Genomic DNA, 18,022 nt, shown 5'->3' with positions numbered 1-18,022 from the left:
AAGTGTTAGTCACTGTTATAGAAACAAATAGCTGAAACATTTTATTTTGCTTACTTTTATAAAATAATGTGCCTTTTTCATTCAGTAGCAAAAGGCTAAAGCAGAATTCAAAATGTAGTCCTGGGGGGGGGGGGAGTTTCCCCAAGAACAGAAAACATTAATCTCTATCTAATGGCTTACATGAGAAGGTCAGAAGAGATCTATGGGATTTCTGGGTGGTCTGGAATTTAAATCAAAGCCAAGAAATTATATAATTTAATAAAAGCAAGGGAGTGATCCAGATGATCTATTGACATATTGAGTTATAGAATGATAGCTAGGCCAAAAGAGCAAGTACATGAACCTTAACAACTCATAGTTCATGGACACAAAGCAATGATAAAAGGAAGAAGAGGGGCTAAGTCTAGACAGCACTTAGCATTACTTGTAAAACGCAGCACCAATATTTGTCTTGGACAGATGGCCTGGCAGTCTATACCACTATACCATGATGGCTCTCATGTAAATGATGCCAAGCTAGAAATAAAAAGAATGGGCTTCATGAGTATCCAAAAAATAGGGGGGGAGGGGAAGAGGGCAAAAATAAAAATAAACTATTAGTCCTTGTTTAAAAAGAATGAAAGAAAGCTAGTAGAAAACAAAGCAGTGATGGTGAACTTTTAGAGACTGAGAGCCCAGACTCAGTGGCATTCCCACACCAGGTATTACCCGGTGCTGGGGAGGATGGGACTCTTGTCTTCCAGGGGCAGGACTTCCATGGGGTGGGGCATCTGGGGGAGAAACCAAGGCAAACTCTCTCAGCCTCAGGCTAGCAATAGCAAACCCCCCTCTGATAAAACTTGTCAGGAAAACACCTTGATAGTTGCACCTTAGGGTTGCCATAAGTTGGAAACGACTTGAAGGCACCACCAACACAAGTCACAATCTCTTAGCCTCAAAGGATGGCAAGGGCAACCCCTGCCCTCCTGTGCCTAACTAGCTCTGGGAGCCAGTTAAAGGGATGGGGGGGGGGGGGGGGGGAGAGAAGGTTCAGGCATATGCCTGTTCCACTCCTTCCAGCGCCCTCCCCTGCCTTTAACTGGGCCTGGGGAACCAGTTAAAGGCACCAGACTGGGGGGGGGGAGGAGTTGGTGGTGGAAGGAACAGGTGCACACCTGCTCCGCTCCTTCCAGCATCCTCCTCTGCTTTTAACTGGCTTCAGGAGAAGAGGGGGGGAAGAGGCACAGGCGTGCGCCTGCTCCTTCTCCCCCCCTGCTCTCTCATTCCTTTAACTGGCTTCCCAAAACCAGTTAAAGACAAGGGAAGGGGATGGAAGAGGAGGACCAGGCACTCTTGCCAACAGAGAGAGCTCTGTGGGCCAGAGAGAGCACACATGCCATAGGTTCACCACCACTGCTTTAAAGAGACCAAACCCCTTTTTTTCTTTTTGTATTAACACTACTATTATACTTTTGTATTAGCACCACTACTATTCATAAAGTAGCATTCATATAGGGATGTTTAAGAAAAATCTGCCTTCTCCTTTCTCACTATATAATTTAGAGTTAGCTCTATTCTATTTGCATTGCTGTATAATTCTGATGTTGTTGCTTTTGTTACCTGACAGTCTTTCAAAGCATTTTGAACTGAAGCCTGGTCTCCAATTCTCCGTTGTTCCTTAAGCCTCTTCTCCTGAGCATCAAACCAAGTTTTCAGGCATTGAACACTATTTTCATATTCTGTCCAAGATTCCAGAAAACCTTCCAGCAACTGAATCTAAAAAAGAGATAAACACACATGCACACATACTTATATATTCCTTATAAGAAATAATTCAATTAATCATGTCACTACAATGATTTCATAAAATGTAGTGTTTACCACTTAGTTTCCAGGCAAGGTACAAAGCATTGGTTATTAAATCCCTGCATGGTTTGGGTCCAGGTTACCCACAGGATTGCCTTTTTCCATATTATCTGCCATGTACACTCAGATCCTCTGGCGGAGGTTTACTCCAGTCAGCCAAGACTAGGTTGGCAACTGTCAGCCAGAGGACTTTTTCTTCAGCCACCCCTAGAATGTGGAATGAACTGCTGGAAGAGATTCAATAGCTGTATATGCTGTCTGAATTCAAAACAGCATTCAAGATCAGTCCCTTCTATCAGACTTACCCAGATGATTTTTAAACTGGGAATTTAAAATGTGGATTGTTTTAATATGGGTATATCTTGTCCTTTTAAACTGTATGCATGTCCTTTTAAATTGATGTGTATTTTAAGTGATGTATTTTAACTGATGTGTTGTGTATGTTAATTGTTGTTGTTTTCTGCCTAATAATAATAATAATAATAATACTTTATATAAATTAAAAACTGATGGAAAAGCTGCACATGGTTACAAGAAAATGTTTCACCCTGACAAATCTATTGGTGGTTTATGAACTCACTGGTGGCTTTTGAAAGCTATGATAGGATCTGGTTTATCTGTAATTGAAATAAGCCCAGCCTCCCTCCAGAGCTATGTACTTTCCTTGTTTTGTTGTCATATGGACTTCAGGAGATATCAATTTTCATTTTTGTTTTAATTAACCACAGTTTATTGTTATCTGAAATGGATATTTTTTGACTAAAACTTCCAGAATTCCTCAAGCAGTATTTAAATGTTTTTAACATTCATCAAATATTATAAACCGTATATACTTGTCTATAAGTCTACAAATTTATGACGAAAAATTGACCCCAAAATCCCAGGTCGAATTATTTACAGATCACTATTGTAATATGACAGCAGCTCTTTCAGATTCCCTCATGGAGAGAGAGTTTCATTGTCTCTTGAGACAAGCAAAGAGTCCTGGGTGACTGATTGATATTGCCGTTTGTTTAAGAGTCCCTCTCCTGCCTGAGCCTCTCTGAAACGAAAACTGAATGCTGAAGCAAAAAACCTCAATGAAAGTCTCTCTTGCTGCATGCACACATACACACACTAATGGAGCCTCCAAGTTTTACCTTTGACCTATCCATAGGTAATGGCAAAATCCATAATTTTGGCTCCAAAACCTGACATTGACTTATACATGAAGTCAACTTATAGTCGAGTATATATGGTATTTGACTGCACAATTTTCTATATAAAGAAGTAAAATATAATCAGTTTTACATTCTTATCCACTATTTTCATTAATGTAACATACCACAGTTAATAAAGTTCACTGACACTTATTGGCAGCAATTCAGCTCAGGAAAGAGACCTCCTTAGAGGTGAACATCAGCCTAAACGAAGTTACTGATTCCAAATAAAGTAGATCCACTGAATCAATCAGATTTACTTCATTGCTAATTTATCAATAAGTAATTGATTCAGGGTCCAAGTGGGACTAGCAACTACCTTTAGGCCAATGTATGAATTCAATCAGAGAATGAAAAAATAACATCTCCATGGTCTGATAATGCATAAATATCTCCTCCATTAATTCTAACAAACATAAAAAACTTTTTTCATTACCTTTTCTGTTATAAGACCTTGGAGAACTTGCCAGCGTCTGTTCATCACCCCAAGTTGTTCTGCAAAATCAGTCTTGTCACTGCGTTTACTTTCCACATCCTGACTACTAATCTGCAGTACTGATTGATTCACAAAGTCCACGGTTAATTGTTTGCAGTTTATGTCAATCTTAAAGCCCTAATAAAAAGAAACAAAGGAAGGAAGGAAAGAAAGAAAGAAATAAAGACAGAAAAGATCAGTCTTCTGCCCCCCATGCAGTTGCTCTAGCCAATTATTTGTTTATTTTTAAATATGACACTACTACTACAACATCAAGCTTTTTTATAACATATAAATAATACAGTGTGGAAATATAGCTTCTCTTTGAAGAAAACTTGTTGAAAAAAACCTTCTAAGATTCTAAAAGATTATCTAATTGTTAAGATTTGGTTGGATCCAGAGCTGTTCCTCCACTAAAGGCAGGGCACCTTCCATTAGCAGAACAGTCTGAGATTCAGTTGATGGAGGCTATCTGCTTGAGAGGAGGAGATGGTATGGTAATGATGACCAATTCCTCTTTTATCTTGCAGCTTCCAGCAATGCTTTCAAGTTTCAAACCAGTATCTACTGACATTAGTATAAACATTTCCTTCACTTCCATTAGGAGCATTTGGAATTTTTAGAGTAATGTTATCTGGACTGGTAACATAATTCAATCATTCACATTTTAATTCATGAGTGTATTGAAACTTTCAAATATAGTTCTGAAATTTTGCTCAATATATCTGTGGGCTGATATTTCATATAGTCTCAAAGCATCCTATTAGTTACCTTATATTTCTGAAGATAATCCTGAATAGCTTTGTGTCCTACTACATTTTTTATGTTTTCTTCATCCTCAGCAATTATGTTTTCCATCAGTAAAATCCAACTCATGACTTCTGTGATGGCATGTCGAGAAGGAAGCTTGTCCATTTGAAGCTGCAAATAATTAAAAATGGTTTCACCTAAATTTCAAGATATGTGAAAGAACAGCTGCTTTTCTAATTACATCATGCTGTACAGGTTCTTTAGTTTTACCGTGGCAAAAAAAAAGTTTCTGAATAAATAAAAAAATTCATACTGAAAGAGAAAAGGATATACTTAGTTGGCATGTTTATTACACATCTGAATATTCTATATCACAACAGAACTTACCAAAATTGGATGATTATAATTGTAAATATACTAATGAGGTTTTGTTAATACCTAGTTATCATTTCTTTTTATGCTACATGACATTGTTTCTCTTTTAATTTAATTTTTTATTTAAATATGTATATTCTACCCGTATCATATGATCTAAGTACAAGTAAAATCAATTTTAGTAGTGCAAAACAATTAAAAATTAAAAACAATACGATTAATTTAAACAGACTAGGGGGGCTGGAACTCCATTATTTTTTTTTAAAAAAATGTGTACATTCCAGTTGGTCAAGTCCCACATAATTGTGCTTCGATTACAATTTAATATACTGTGATAGAAGATTTACTGACTTAAAATATAGCAACCAGCATTTGCCTACCTGGTGCAGTTTTTCTTGCACTACAGGAACCTGTGTGAGCAACTCTGTCCACTGATTGTCAATCTGTGACAAGCCTGCTCGCAAAGATGCAATATCCACTTTCTTTAGCCGAAGAAGTTGATTTCCAGTGCTCAAAACAGTGGACTTCTGTGATGATTTGGCTTCAATCTCTTTTGAAAATTCCTGAAAAGATTATAATTTGTTATAACTAATCACTATATCAAAGTTTAACAACAAGAGAGTAATTTTTATTTAAAATTAATTAACATGCCTTTAGAAATGAATTATTATATTTTGGAAATTTTTAATAAGAACAGTATTGCAGTAAGAGTTTTATAGAACACAAAAGCAAATCTATTTATTCTGAAAAATAACACAATAGTTCTGATTACAAATCTGTTTTGCTGGTTAATAAAATGGAAACAAAAACAGATTGATACATTGTACACAGTATAGGTTTCAACTGGGTTGGTTTTTGTTTTTGTTTTTTGTAACAAAAAGACCCTGACTTTTCAGGCCAGAAGGAGGAACTAATCCATCTCTTTCTCATTACTGAAACAATGATTACGATATTGCTATGAAAGGGGGTCTCCAATTATCAGTAAAAGATACAAAGATGCCTTAGATTTCTATTCAGACTTACCAAAAAGGCATTCAAGTGATCTCGAACCATTTCAAGTTCTTGGGGTACTGTAACAGATTGCTGGGTCCAAAACTCCAGACGCTCCATTGCTGATTGGAGCCAATGAATAAGCTCAGTAGATTCACTTTGATATCTATGAGAACAATAAAGAAGGGTTTTGCACCAGTTTCAAATATCCAGCAATACTGATGTGTTATGACAAAATCATTTTTCTTATATTATTAAAAAAGCTTATGTTAATTTAAACAGATGGTGGACTGCAAATTATTTTTCTATCAAGTCATGTAATCATTTGCACAGAACCGCTTAAATACACACATTTCTTGTTACAGAAGCCCATTTTTTTTAAAGTGCATCTTGGAAACTATTGTTTATCAGTGCCTTCTACAGGGTTGTAACTTAGCACACTTAAATTGCTAATTTGAAAGCCTCACATTTTAAAAAGTAAAACAGAATATGGTGCTTGCTTGCTACTCCAAATTATGCTTCAGTAACTGAACAGGATACACAGAACCATCTATGGACTCAATCTCAAATGTTGTGCTTGCAGAATTACACTAGCATAGCATAATTATGTAATCCTCCTTTCCCAAATGCAGCCCCAAGCCTGCTGGGTACCCACTGTTCCAGTGGTTATCTCAAATGGAATCCAGCCTACAGAGCTGATGAAGTATTTCAAAACACTGTCATAATGTTGTGGCAGTGTACATTAAGAAGTAATTAAACAAGCTTTTTATTTATCTCTTTATTTGACTTATATCCCACCTTTCCCAGAAAACAGGCCTATTTAGGTAGTGAAAAATGTTATAGACATGTATGTGTATGTTTGCTTGAAATGTTTACAATTATCATAATAAATAGCACTGGAAGCAAAACTGTCTGCTTTGGAGATGCAGTGAATTCTAACCAATTTAGGGCACTTCAACCTATTTGAAACAAACAGGATTCATTTCCAAGGGATGTTCTCAAAGATTCAAATGAAAAAGATAAAGTTCAAAAGACAAAATCTGGTTGATGAAATATACTGTAATACAGTGAGCAGGTAAGACACCGTTTCAATTAGCACTACCTTGTCCAGTGTTTAAGTATGGTTTCCAGCCTATGCAGCTCCTTGGTGACCTTACTAGTATTATTTAACCAATGTTCTCCTAGCTGGTTTAGTTGAGCTTCCAGTTCTGAACAGGTAACAGAGAACAGTAATCTTTTCCCATCATCCAATACTTGGTAAAGTTTGGGCTGATATTCAGTCAGGCTAGTTTTAAGATGCTGTAATGAAAAAGGAAAGGAAAGAAAGAAGAGTATGACTCAACACCACACTGTTGTTGAATCGCCACCACCACCAACAAAAACATTTGTCCCAGTCCAGCACTGGGTATGATAATTTTTGATTTTTCCTGTTCTGACAGGTGTTGAGAAAAATCCATTTAATTTTCCTGCAGGCAGTTGGGAGCTATGGGAAAGAGATGACAGGCAACTTTTCAGTGAAAGGTGTTCAGGTTTTTTAGCTGATTTGTACTAGATGTTGTTTTCCTGCAACATTCCCTCTCTCCTCCACCTCCTTCAGAGAGAAGGGTCTCCCCAGGTGATTAAAACATGGGCAGGTTCCTACTGGACAGTACAGTCCACCAAATAACCTGGACCCAGGCCGTATAAGGCTTTATAACCACAAATTTGAATTGTATCTAGAAATTGGATGGCAGCTAATAGAGTTGCAAGAAGGGAGTTATGTGCTTCTTATAACCAACCCCCAGTTAATAACCTGACTGCAGCTCTTTGGAACAACTGAAGCTTCCCAACATTCTTCAAAGACAACCCTATACAGAGTGCATTGCAGTAACCCAAATGGGATGAAACCAAGGCATGTGTCAACATGGCCAAACTCAGTACCTCTAGGAAAGAGTTCTGCATGTCTCTCTTGTCTGTATCAAGTTTCAATTTCTTTGCCTTAATCCAGTCCTTTACGGGTAACTGGCACTGATTTAGAACTTGAAACATCTCCCTTGGATTGAAGTAGAAATCAGCATTGTTGAATGCCATCCCCAGACTAATGGCATTGGACCCTAAAACACCAGGCTAATTCTCTTAACAGTTTCATGTATATGTGAAACAGCATGGGATACAGAAAGTCCTGAGATATCCCACATGCCCAAGAGGTTAACAGGAGCCCCCCAGCTAAAGGCTAAAAGTTTCTTTAGTTCAACCTTCTGTTTGTACAGTGGTCACTCAGTTGCCTATGAGAAGCAAACACGAAGCATAACTACATTCTCTGTGTGTTGGAGTGCTGTGAACAAGAATAAAGGCACAAAGGCTGGCGAGATGTCTTCCTTCCATTCAATTGTCAGCCTCTGACAAAGAGAAGAGCAGCCAACCTCTGCTTGGTCTTAATCCTTTCTCTCACTGCTTCCTCTTTTTCCTTGTGTGCCCTACCTTTTAAGATTGCAAGACTAAGGATAAGGAACTGTTTAATTAACAATTCATTTTTGCCTGGGTATACATATTCTAAGATAATAATAACAACAACAACAACAACAACAACAACAACAACAACAATACTGTAACCATTTTAATAAGTCTGCTTTATGGTAGGCACACTGGCAGTAATTATGTTTTAGTGAGTGTATCATCATCATCATCATCATCTTCACCACTATTGTTCTCATTATGTGCCTTCAAATTGACTCTGACATATGACAAACCTATGATAGGGTTTGCCTGGAAAATTTGTTAAGAAAAGGTTTGCCCTTGTCTTATTCTGAATATAGCCTACCGCATCTGGTATTCCCTGGCATTCTCCCTTCTAAGTATTAATCCTGTTTAGCTTCTGAGACAAGACAGAATCCAATCACTTCAGAGCAATTAGACAGATTTTATTATTGCTATTACCACAATGTATTTTATATTATTCAGTTTTTACAGTCATCTATTGCTTTTCACCTTCTTGTTTGTCATTTCAATACATTTTAAATTTGCTTTATTTTTAGTGCAGTTCTCCTTTCATTATCACTCTCCATTAAGCTGACTGCAACAAAATACACTAGTGGGTACTTAGGAAAAAACATTTTTTCAGCCCCTCTATATTCCACTAATAGCAGAAGTTCTGTCACTGGGACTTGGACTTAATTTCTGTTGGAGGAGGTGGAGAAGAGTTGCAAAACCTCTACCATGTATGAAACTGCCCACAGTACAAGACAGTGCATAATCACTAAGAAAAGATAGATGCCATCTATAGCATGACAATAAAACAGTAACAGATAATCACCAGTATTACCTGATACAGTGTAATGCGATCTGCAAGCCTCTCCTCAGACTCCTCTACCAAACCAACACCAGGAATGCTAGTTTCAATACTTTCCAGCTGCCTTATGAGCTCCTGATAATCCTCTTCCAGATGTGTCCAAGTCTGTAAAACATATTTATAAGTGTAAAAGATGAACTGGTTTTGCAGTGCCTTCCAAAAGACTACTACCCAGATCTAAACTGGCTGAAACTAGGCACCACATATGTATCATGTATACAGCAGGCATCTAGTGCGACATGTATGCATGTCTCTTGCAGAAAGTAATACTTTGGTTAGATAAAATAAACATTACAAGATTTGCAGGCAAAATCTCCTGAGTTCAGGGGTGGAAAAGGCAGCTATAACATGGACAGTATGGTCTAAGGAACAGGGGGAAAAACCTGTTGAGTCCCATTGTGTTGATTTTGAACAGGTCAATACAGTATTTAACTTTAAAATGGATGTCAGGATAAAGCTACATACGACCTGTTTGCTGAAAACTGTTTTGTGCTCTATTATGTATAATACTAGTTGAGTATACCTTATCCAAAATGCTTGAGTGTTTCAGATTTAAGACTTTTTTGAATTTTGTAATAGTTGCATATTAATAATGTGAATGAATAAGCTCAAGGCAGAAGCAGGAAGCTGGCAGGCTCCCCTGGAGGCAGAGGAGCCTGAAGAATTCTACTCTATGTCACTATGCATATAAGGAGTTTAGCACCACTTTTTTCGCATCAACTTAGGGTCCTGGAACCAAATCCCCACAGATATTTTGGGCCCACTGTACAGATGTGGGAGGATGCCTGTTTGAACCCCGCCCCCCCCCCCCTCAGGCACTATCCTGTGGTGTCCCTCATGTGTTCTGTCCCTCATGCTGTTTAATATTTACATGAAACCCCTGGAAGAGGTCATCTGGGGTTCTGAGGTTCAGTGTCATCAGTATGGTGGTGGCACACTATATCTCTTTTACATCTGATTCTAAGGAAGCTGTTTCTATACTAAATCAGTGGCTGATTTCAGTAATGTACTGTCTGTCACATCTGCCACCAGGCAGATGGGATTTTTTTAGCATTAAGGGAAAATGTTAACAACTTTCCAGTGCTTAGTAGCTTTATGTTTTAGTAGCCAGTGCTTAGTTTATGTTTTAGTCTGTTAGTTCCAAAATATAGACTTGGCTAGCAACAAATTAAGGGAGTAAACCTTTCTGTTAGTGACATGCTTACACTTATCTCACATCTATCAGGATGGGAAAGGAGTCACACTCATGTAGTCCAGCTTCCTCTGTTTCAGTTCTTATAACAGTGTGAGTCAGTTTTCAATATTAACCTTAGAGAGGCCTAAAATTGCAGCCAGGTCCAGTGCAGAACAACATGTTATTAAGAAGGTACTTTGTTAGGTTTCTTTTACAAAAATATACTTGATAAATTGCCAAAAAATCCCTTGAAATGATCCACTCAAAACTAACATTTTAGAAGGAATGAGGAAATGCTAATAATTAAATCTTCAAAGACATGATGTTACAGGCTGGCAAAATGACTGGAAAAATCTATTATTACTACCCTCCAAATAGCTTATTGTAGGTAATCCTGGTTATTTTTATATATTAGCTCTGACACAGCAGTAAGTTTTTCTGCCAGTGGAAGACTGAATGAACTGTATTTGCCAATTACCTATTTTAACAAAAGAGAAAAGCAAAAGATTATCACCTCTAGAATATATTCCAGCTCCACTCCCCTCTTATGAGCCTGTTTTAGCACAGCAGAGGCCTGTGCCATCAACTCTACATGGAACTGAGTTTCCTTTACAAACGCAAAGCTGCTTCTCTTCATGAAAAGTGTTTCTGTTAGGATCATGTGTGACTCCAGTCCTTGAAAATATTCCTAGGGGATTTTAAGAAACAACAACAAGTAAGGTATCATTATTTGTTATCATAAATACCAATAAAATAAAACTGATTTTTAAAAAAGAAAATCAAAATGTGATCATATAGTGAAACATATATCCACTCGATTTTAAACAGATCTCATCAGGACACGACAAATCATTGAAGAAGATCAAAAAGGGTATAAAGACAACAAGACATCAATAGAACATTGTTTGTATTAAATTATATGTAGAAATTTGGATAAATCTGGACAAATTATATACATTGTTTTGTACCTTATGCTTGTCAAGAAGCACTTGAACTTCCTCTTTGGATGAGACAATCATTTTCTGGTCAGCTGTCATCTTTTCTTTGCCAGTTTCAATCAGGTCAGCCAGATCCTGCAGCGCCTGTTCATATTGACCCTTAAGTGCCAGATTTTGGTTCAGTCCACTGCGCCGTGTTCCTATGATCATTATAAGCTCATCATACATGTCCTGGCATAAGAAAAGAAGCAAAAGCAATAACTTTTTTCAGTTACAAAGAAAACCCACACAGAGATTAAACATGGAAGAACTAGATTATTCTTTCTATAAACATTGTTCTTTTAATAAGCACCTGGGGTCAAAGAAAAAATAGAATATTATTTACTTTTTATTTATGAAAACTTGTATCTCAGCATTTTTTCAAAGATGTCTTTTAAAATAAATCCATATCCAAAGTAGATCTTTCACATTTCATTAGGATCCAGATTATCCATTAAAAAAAAGAAAGAAGCAAAAGCAAGATGGAGAATAAAAATAAAACTGAATACAAATATCTTGTTGTGTTATGTGACTTCAAGTTGACTCTGACCCTATCAGAGAGTTTATTTATTTATTTATGGCAAGGATTTATGGCAACATTTTCACATTTTTTTTTTCATCCTCACAATTTTCTGTTTAACCCATTTAAAAGTTTCTTTTAAAAAAAGTCTACTTGCCTGAAGTTTAGATAACTCTTGCATGGATGACTGGTCAATCTGCAATTTATCTCCACGTTTCTTTAATTCACAGATTCGTGCATCTAATTCTTTCAATCCATCTTCTGCTTGTTGAATAGCCTATGTAAAAATATTTAACTCTACTGTCATAACAAAGCAAATATCAGTAACGCCAGATGTAAAAAATGTCATCTCAGTGCAGGTGTATATTGTTTGTAATGCTGGGTATAAACTTTGACACAGACTTTAGGTAAGGCTAACAAGGAGAATAGTCTCCAAACTATGTCCCAGGGAACCAAAGTGTTCATTCTTCAGAAAATCGAGGTAGGAGTCCTTTAGTGACAAGGTCAGTAACAGAATACAAAAGACCCTTAAATACAATTAGCCACCTGCTTACAATGTAGTGTTTATGCACGTGGAAACATTACTGTAGTCATGTATGCACAGGTAAATCAGTAGCATGTGCAAAGCATGACTGCCATGACTCTGGACTGGCACAACTATGCCCAGAGAACTGGAAGGCATACTGACACCAAAAAGGAAAGGAAGCTGCTGGTTCCTGAACATTTTCATAATGTCTGACTTATGAATGGAATATAGAAACTAAAGGTGTCGTGGGAAGGTTACCTTAAATGACTTTCTAAGGGGCTCAACAGACCACCCCATTGGAGCGGCTTGCAGATCCCCTTTCCTCGCCAGATCAGGGCTGCAGCAACTATACGCTGTGGCCCCGATCTAGCCTTTCCACAGCACAAAAAAGAAGCCACAAAAAGTGGCTTCTTTTTGTGCTGCGGAAAGGTTGCCCTAGCTGCGGCGGTGGCTTTTTGCCATTTCTTCAGTGCAGTGTGTGTAAATGCTGCACCAAAGACATGGTGTGACAACCCACCACTTTCAGGTCAGGTAGGTGGCGTTGGGGTGGAGCTGGAGTGGCCAGCGTGGGTCACCATGCCCCGACTCTGCCCCCATGCCAGCTCTTTATGCTGGTCTGTAGAGGGCCTAAGTCAGTATTTCTAGGCTAATTCTGGCTTTGGTGGTGCAGTGGTTAAATGCCTGTACTGCAGCCACTCACTCAAAACCATACAGTTGCGAGGTCAGTACTAGTAAAAGGGCTCAAGCTTGATTCAGGCTTGCATCCTTTCAAGGTCATTAAAATGAGTACCCAGATTTTGGGGGCAATTAGCTTACAGATATAAACCGCTTAGACACTGTTAGTTCAGTATGAAGTGGTATATAAATGAAGCTGTTTGTTTTGTTTGTTTGTTTGAGGACGCTTGGTTTCAATGTGTGGTGATTTTTTTTTGTTGGGTTTTTTTTTTTTTTTTTTTTTTTTTGTAAACTGCTTGTACACTATGCTGGCATAACAAATCAATATACCAAGGAGTGCACCAACAGAATTCTCTATGAATGTATTCATCTGAGAACACAACATAGAATCCTCTGCAAGGTTCAGGGGTTTCATGACAATCTAGTTGTCATGGAAATGATGCCTCTGAGATCTCCACACAGTTATAGTATTTTTATTACATTTTAAGGGTTATGGCCACACACTATGGAATCTTGAGATTTGTATTCATTATGTATTTAGATTTTTTTTGCCAGAGAATAGTTACAAAAAAATCTCAGGTTGAAGCCATGGCAATTAAAATGGCATTGTGTGAAAGAGATCTGACATGTTGGAATATCATTTAAAAATGGATTTTAAAAAGTTAACAAATATGATAAACATAGTCAATGAAGAAATAAGCTATCAATTGGTTGATTTTATTTAAAATTCCAGGATGGAAAAACAGTGTGGTTCTGTATACAAATGCATGACGTGCGGAGTTAAGAATATACATGTATGCCCTTTTAAATTTTAAAATGTAAGTTAACATTACAAAGTTTATATTTTTGATCCACCTTGTGACCAGTTCAAAATCATTTAAAGAGATCATAAAATAATTTGATAAAATTGTATATGACAAACAAAACCCAACACCATAACACTGTTGTCTTCAAATAAACTCAAGCATATCCAACTTATTTCTTAAAAACAATTGTTATATTTCATATGGTTGTACTTCATGTTCCCTGTTTTGATATTTAGAATGAAAGTACTATTTCTAAATGAGACAAAGAGGTGAAAACAGACTGCCCCTTTGCACTGTCTTTCAGGCAGTGTGCATACGCAGTGTTTACATGCTGCATGCTCCCAAGCCACCTGGAAGCTGCCCAAATGTTTACATGGGGGCCAGCTTCCAGGCACTCTGGTGGCATGGTGTTTATATGCCGCACACTGCCAGAGCATCTTAAAGCAGGCTTCCTGCCGCAAAAGGGCAGAAAAGCCAGCTTTTTGCTCCTCCTATTTCAGCTGGGAAAAAGGTGGATTGGGACCATAGCATGCAGTTCTTGCATCCGCAATCTGGCTTCAGAAGGGGCGGCTTGAAGCCTGCTGTTTGGGGTGGCCTGTTTTGCCCCAAACTATCTCCCCACATAGGTACCTCAGCATTGTTTGTAGGCATTTGCAGCCATTGTTCCTTTGTTACACCTCCTATGTGTTTTAAGTCATTCTTCAATTATGACTAGCCAATTAGAATAAACATTAAACACAACTGAGTCATAACACTATACAGCTAATCAGATTTGGCTACATGCCATCACTGAAGATGAAGGAAGCCAATTTAGAAACAAGCAAATGATTACTAAAGTATTGATGTCCTTTCTCTGCAAATGCATTTCTCCTGTTTTTGAGGAGATTGTGAAAAATACTGAATTTTGTACAGCTACAGAAAAGAACTACTGTCTGCTTTAAATGATGTCCTACATTTTAATTTTCATACATGATGTTTTATTAAAAAATAAAACATCCTTAGAACTGTACAAGAATGTACCAATTACTTTTATTTTTTACCCAAATGCTCTTATAGCTTGTCATGTAGTATTAAACATTCAAAAACTGAATTAAACCATGTTGTTTACACTTTCTGGCTACAGTCTTGTGCCCAGATAGGCTTAGATAATGTTACTAGATTATAGCAACAGTAATACGAATGTAAAAATTCTGCTCACAAGTTGACACAAGAGGGGTAGGAACAATTAGACAATTCTGTTGTTGATATACAGTGCGCCCACGTCATACGCTGGTGCGCTATATATGGTGGGGGGGCAAGGGGCGGCATATCCCATTGTGAGTTAAATGGGGCTTGAGCATGCGCAGTATTTGCTTTACGTGGGGGGAGTCCAGAATGGATCCCCTGCATAAAGCAAGAGCAGACTGTTTCTTATTTATATATCCAAATGTTTCCAAACACTAAAGAACCTTACTTGGAAAGTCATGCATATTTACTCCAACATAAGCAACATAATCTTTCAAGGAGAAATGTTGCTCATTTCCATGAAGAAAAACTGTCAGACAATACGCACACTTTGGAAACTACTTTGTGTCTAGTTTGATGGTACTCATTACACTGGGCCATTGGTATTTTCTGGGGTTTGGTTCCAGGACATCCCATGCATACCAAAATCTATGGATGCTCAAGTTCTATTATAGGTTTGCTTTATGCAAAATAAATAAATAAATAAATAAATAAATATTGGTGAATATTTTTGAACTGTGGTTGGTTGAATCCATGAATGCAAAATCCATGGATATGGCAGGTCAACTATACACAATTTCTACTTTATATACCTGTATCTGTTCTGTTTCAGGACATTCAACTGCTTCAGCTAGTTTCTGCAGGGCAATATACTTGTTATCAGCCAACGTTGCAAACATCATTTTCAGGTCATTCTGTTAGCAAAAGAAAAATATATATGTAAGATTGTAAAATGATGCAATGTTTGGCAGCTACAGGTCTACTGGTAAATCCAATGTTACAGTGGCACTGCAGCACCAATATAGCAGAAGTTTATGCCTCTCTCTTCCCTACAAAATCCAGAATTCAGCTCCAGATGGTTTTCCAGACTTCCAGAGCAGGCTTTTTTGTGTTGTTTCAGTGGGAAAATGATATTTCTACCCCTCCTGAAGGAAGCAGTTCCATCAGCAGATCTCCCACACTGAATATTTGCCATGATCTGACACAAATACAACCTAACTTCACATGTATAGGCTGGCATCATGTTATTGGCATATATGCACGTGTAAGTTTCATTTATGTCTGCATATGTCCTTTCAGGGGCACTGCTTAGGGTTGGCATTCCCTTCCTCTCTCACCAGTGCTCAAAACCTCTGAATTCTCCTCCTCAGGGCTACTGTATTCCATGAGCTGTGGAGAGAGGACAGAATTGGAGAATTGGAGAAGCATCTGGCTATGTCTCCATATCAAGATGCAAAATGATTCCAGCACCTCTGAGACCTCCAAGGATTCTGGCAGATCTCAGTGCTGATGCCATCATGTTGCATCTCTTTACAGGGTTGTATCCAGATGTTTCTTTGATCCAAATTGTTTTCAACAAAGCATGGAATGACTAGTGGGGGTGGGGGTAGATTCAAAGTCTGTTTGATTTGGGGGGAGTTTGGTATATGGCTCAACAGAGCATATATGCAGAACTACTATGCTGAGTCATCCAGATTTGCAGCCCTAGTGTGCTAATGTCTATTTGGAAATGCAGGATTACAGAAACATTAAAAAAAACAAACCAGTTTTGCACAGCACTTTTCAATTTCAAGACCACAACCTCTTTTTTGTTCTCACAAGTGCCCTGTGATAAAAAGTTAATATGTGAACCATCATGTAAAGATACTTCTATACCTAGTGTGTCTTCTAACATTAATCTTGAGCTTTGCTAATATAATGATGTTCACATTTTTTTTCCTTTATTTATGTTATTTTTTCCTCACAAGAGATCCATGCCTTCTGTTTAGTCATAGATACAGACTTATATAACTGTTGGCTTATGTATTTTCAAAGGCAGATTGGCTTTTGTGCAAACATACATTCTCCACGTATTCATTGGTGATCTTACATACAAGGCATAATGCTGTAAACAATGTTAAAGTCATAATGCACTCTCCAACAATACTCCTCTCCTCAACCACCTTTAAAAAAAAAAAACCTAAGCAAGAGTTCTGTGAAACTTGACTGCACACTGTTACAGTACTTCATGGTATTTGATCAAAAACAATGCATTCATCTTCCTGTTGGGGAAAAGGAAATCCTGTAAATTAAAACAGCTGCCTGCATGTTTACCTACATTAGAGGTAGCTTTTATCAAGTAAGCATTTTGACTAAGGTCCTGTCTGCACTGGCCAGGATTCGGGGTTAGCCTGGAGTATCCTGGCCATGGAGCTATCCTGACCTCAGGCCCTCTGTTCTAATGTTAGGTGACTATTCGTATGTGCATCCTACTGTGCCACCCAGCATAGACACAATGAAAGCAAATTGCTCCTGATGTCAGAAAGAGGCTCCCGGCAATGACCGTATGGCTGGACAGTTGTTTTGACCTCAGAGTGAGTGCCAGATGTGCCTAGTGGCACAGTGTGATGCATTTTAAACAGCTTCCTTGTGTCGGAACTGAGGATTCTAAATCTTCCAAGAAGATCCAGAGCAAACAAGGGTTTATTTTACACTGTTCTAAGAGGAGTATATCTTGGGTTTGGCACTGCACCGGCTGGACACCATCTGGAATGGTCATGCCAGTCTTGGCTATTGGTCCTTGTGCTGTCTGGATTCATCACTGAGAGGATGGCAGGGAGGCCAGTATGAGGACAGGAGGAGGACAGTTTATCTGGCCTGTGCAGAGAGGCCCTAAAATATTTATAATGTCAGCTTCTAAAGCCAATGACTCAAGATGCTTATCTTTAAAATAACAAATTTTATCATGCACAATCAGATAGGTCATTAAGAGTTTAGAGAAAATGCTACCTGAAAACTTAGTATGTGCTGAAGTCTCTCTTTCATGTCTAGACACTTTTGGCTTACTAGTGTCTCCAGTAATCTTAGTCTTCTTAGTAAACAATCCAAGGTGTCCTTTATAACATCTCTGTTATTCGCAGTCTCAGGAAACACACGGGAAAACAAATCCTTGTTCTTATCCATTTTTTCTGTCATCTCTTTAATATCTTTTGCAAGAACCTAGATAAGCAAACAAAACCAAAACATATTATTAAAAATATTTAGTATCAAAAATATTAGATCCTGTATCAACACAATTACTAAAATTATTTTTAATAGTAATCAAGATTATGTGATGATCAACAGCACTAGGCTATTATTTTCACATTTCCTAATGCTTGAATTAAGACCATATTTGC

General features: G+C 37.8%; 1 protein-coding gene across 1 annotated transcript in view; it reads right to left on the bottom strand.

Moving 5' to 3' along the window:
• SYNE1 (spectrin repeat containing nuclear envelope protein 1) overlaps window positions 1-18,022 on the bottom strand; it is a 429,497-nt gene that overhangs the window by 113,720 nt on the left and 297,755 nt on the right. Inside the window, 12 exon segments of the mRNA XM_042446890.1 lie at window positions 1,600-1,755; window positions 3,481-3,657; window positions 4,291-4,440; window positions 5,025-5,207; window positions 5,668-5,800; window positions 6,737-6,933; window positions 8,936-9,067; window positions 10,651-10,824; window positions 11,105-11,305; window positions 11,791-11,910; window positions 15,458-15,559; window positions 17,634-17,843. Coding sequence (XP_042302824.1) covers window positions 1,600-1,755; window positions 3,481-3,657; window positions 4,291-4,440; window positions 5,025-5,207; window positions 5,668-5,800; window positions 6,737-6,933; window positions 8,936-9,067; window positions 10,651-10,824; window positions 11,105-11,305; window positions 11,791-11,910; window positions 15,458-15,559; window positions 17,634-17,843 — 1,935 coding nt within the window.

The sequence above is a fragment of the Sceloporus undulatus genome, chromosome 1 (genome assembly GCF_019175285.1).
Source record: "Sceloporus undulatus isolate JIND9_A2432 ecotype Alabama chromosome 1, SceUnd_v1.1, whole genome shotgun sequence".
In the NCBI taxonomy this organism is placed as follows: domain Eukaryota; kingdom Metazoa; phylum Chordata; class Lepidosauria; order Squamata; family Phrynosomatidae; genus Sceloporus; species Sceloporus undulatus.
The sequence above is the reverse complement of the archived record's forward strand: the minus strand, read 5'-3'. Positions and strand labels throughout refer to the sequence as shown.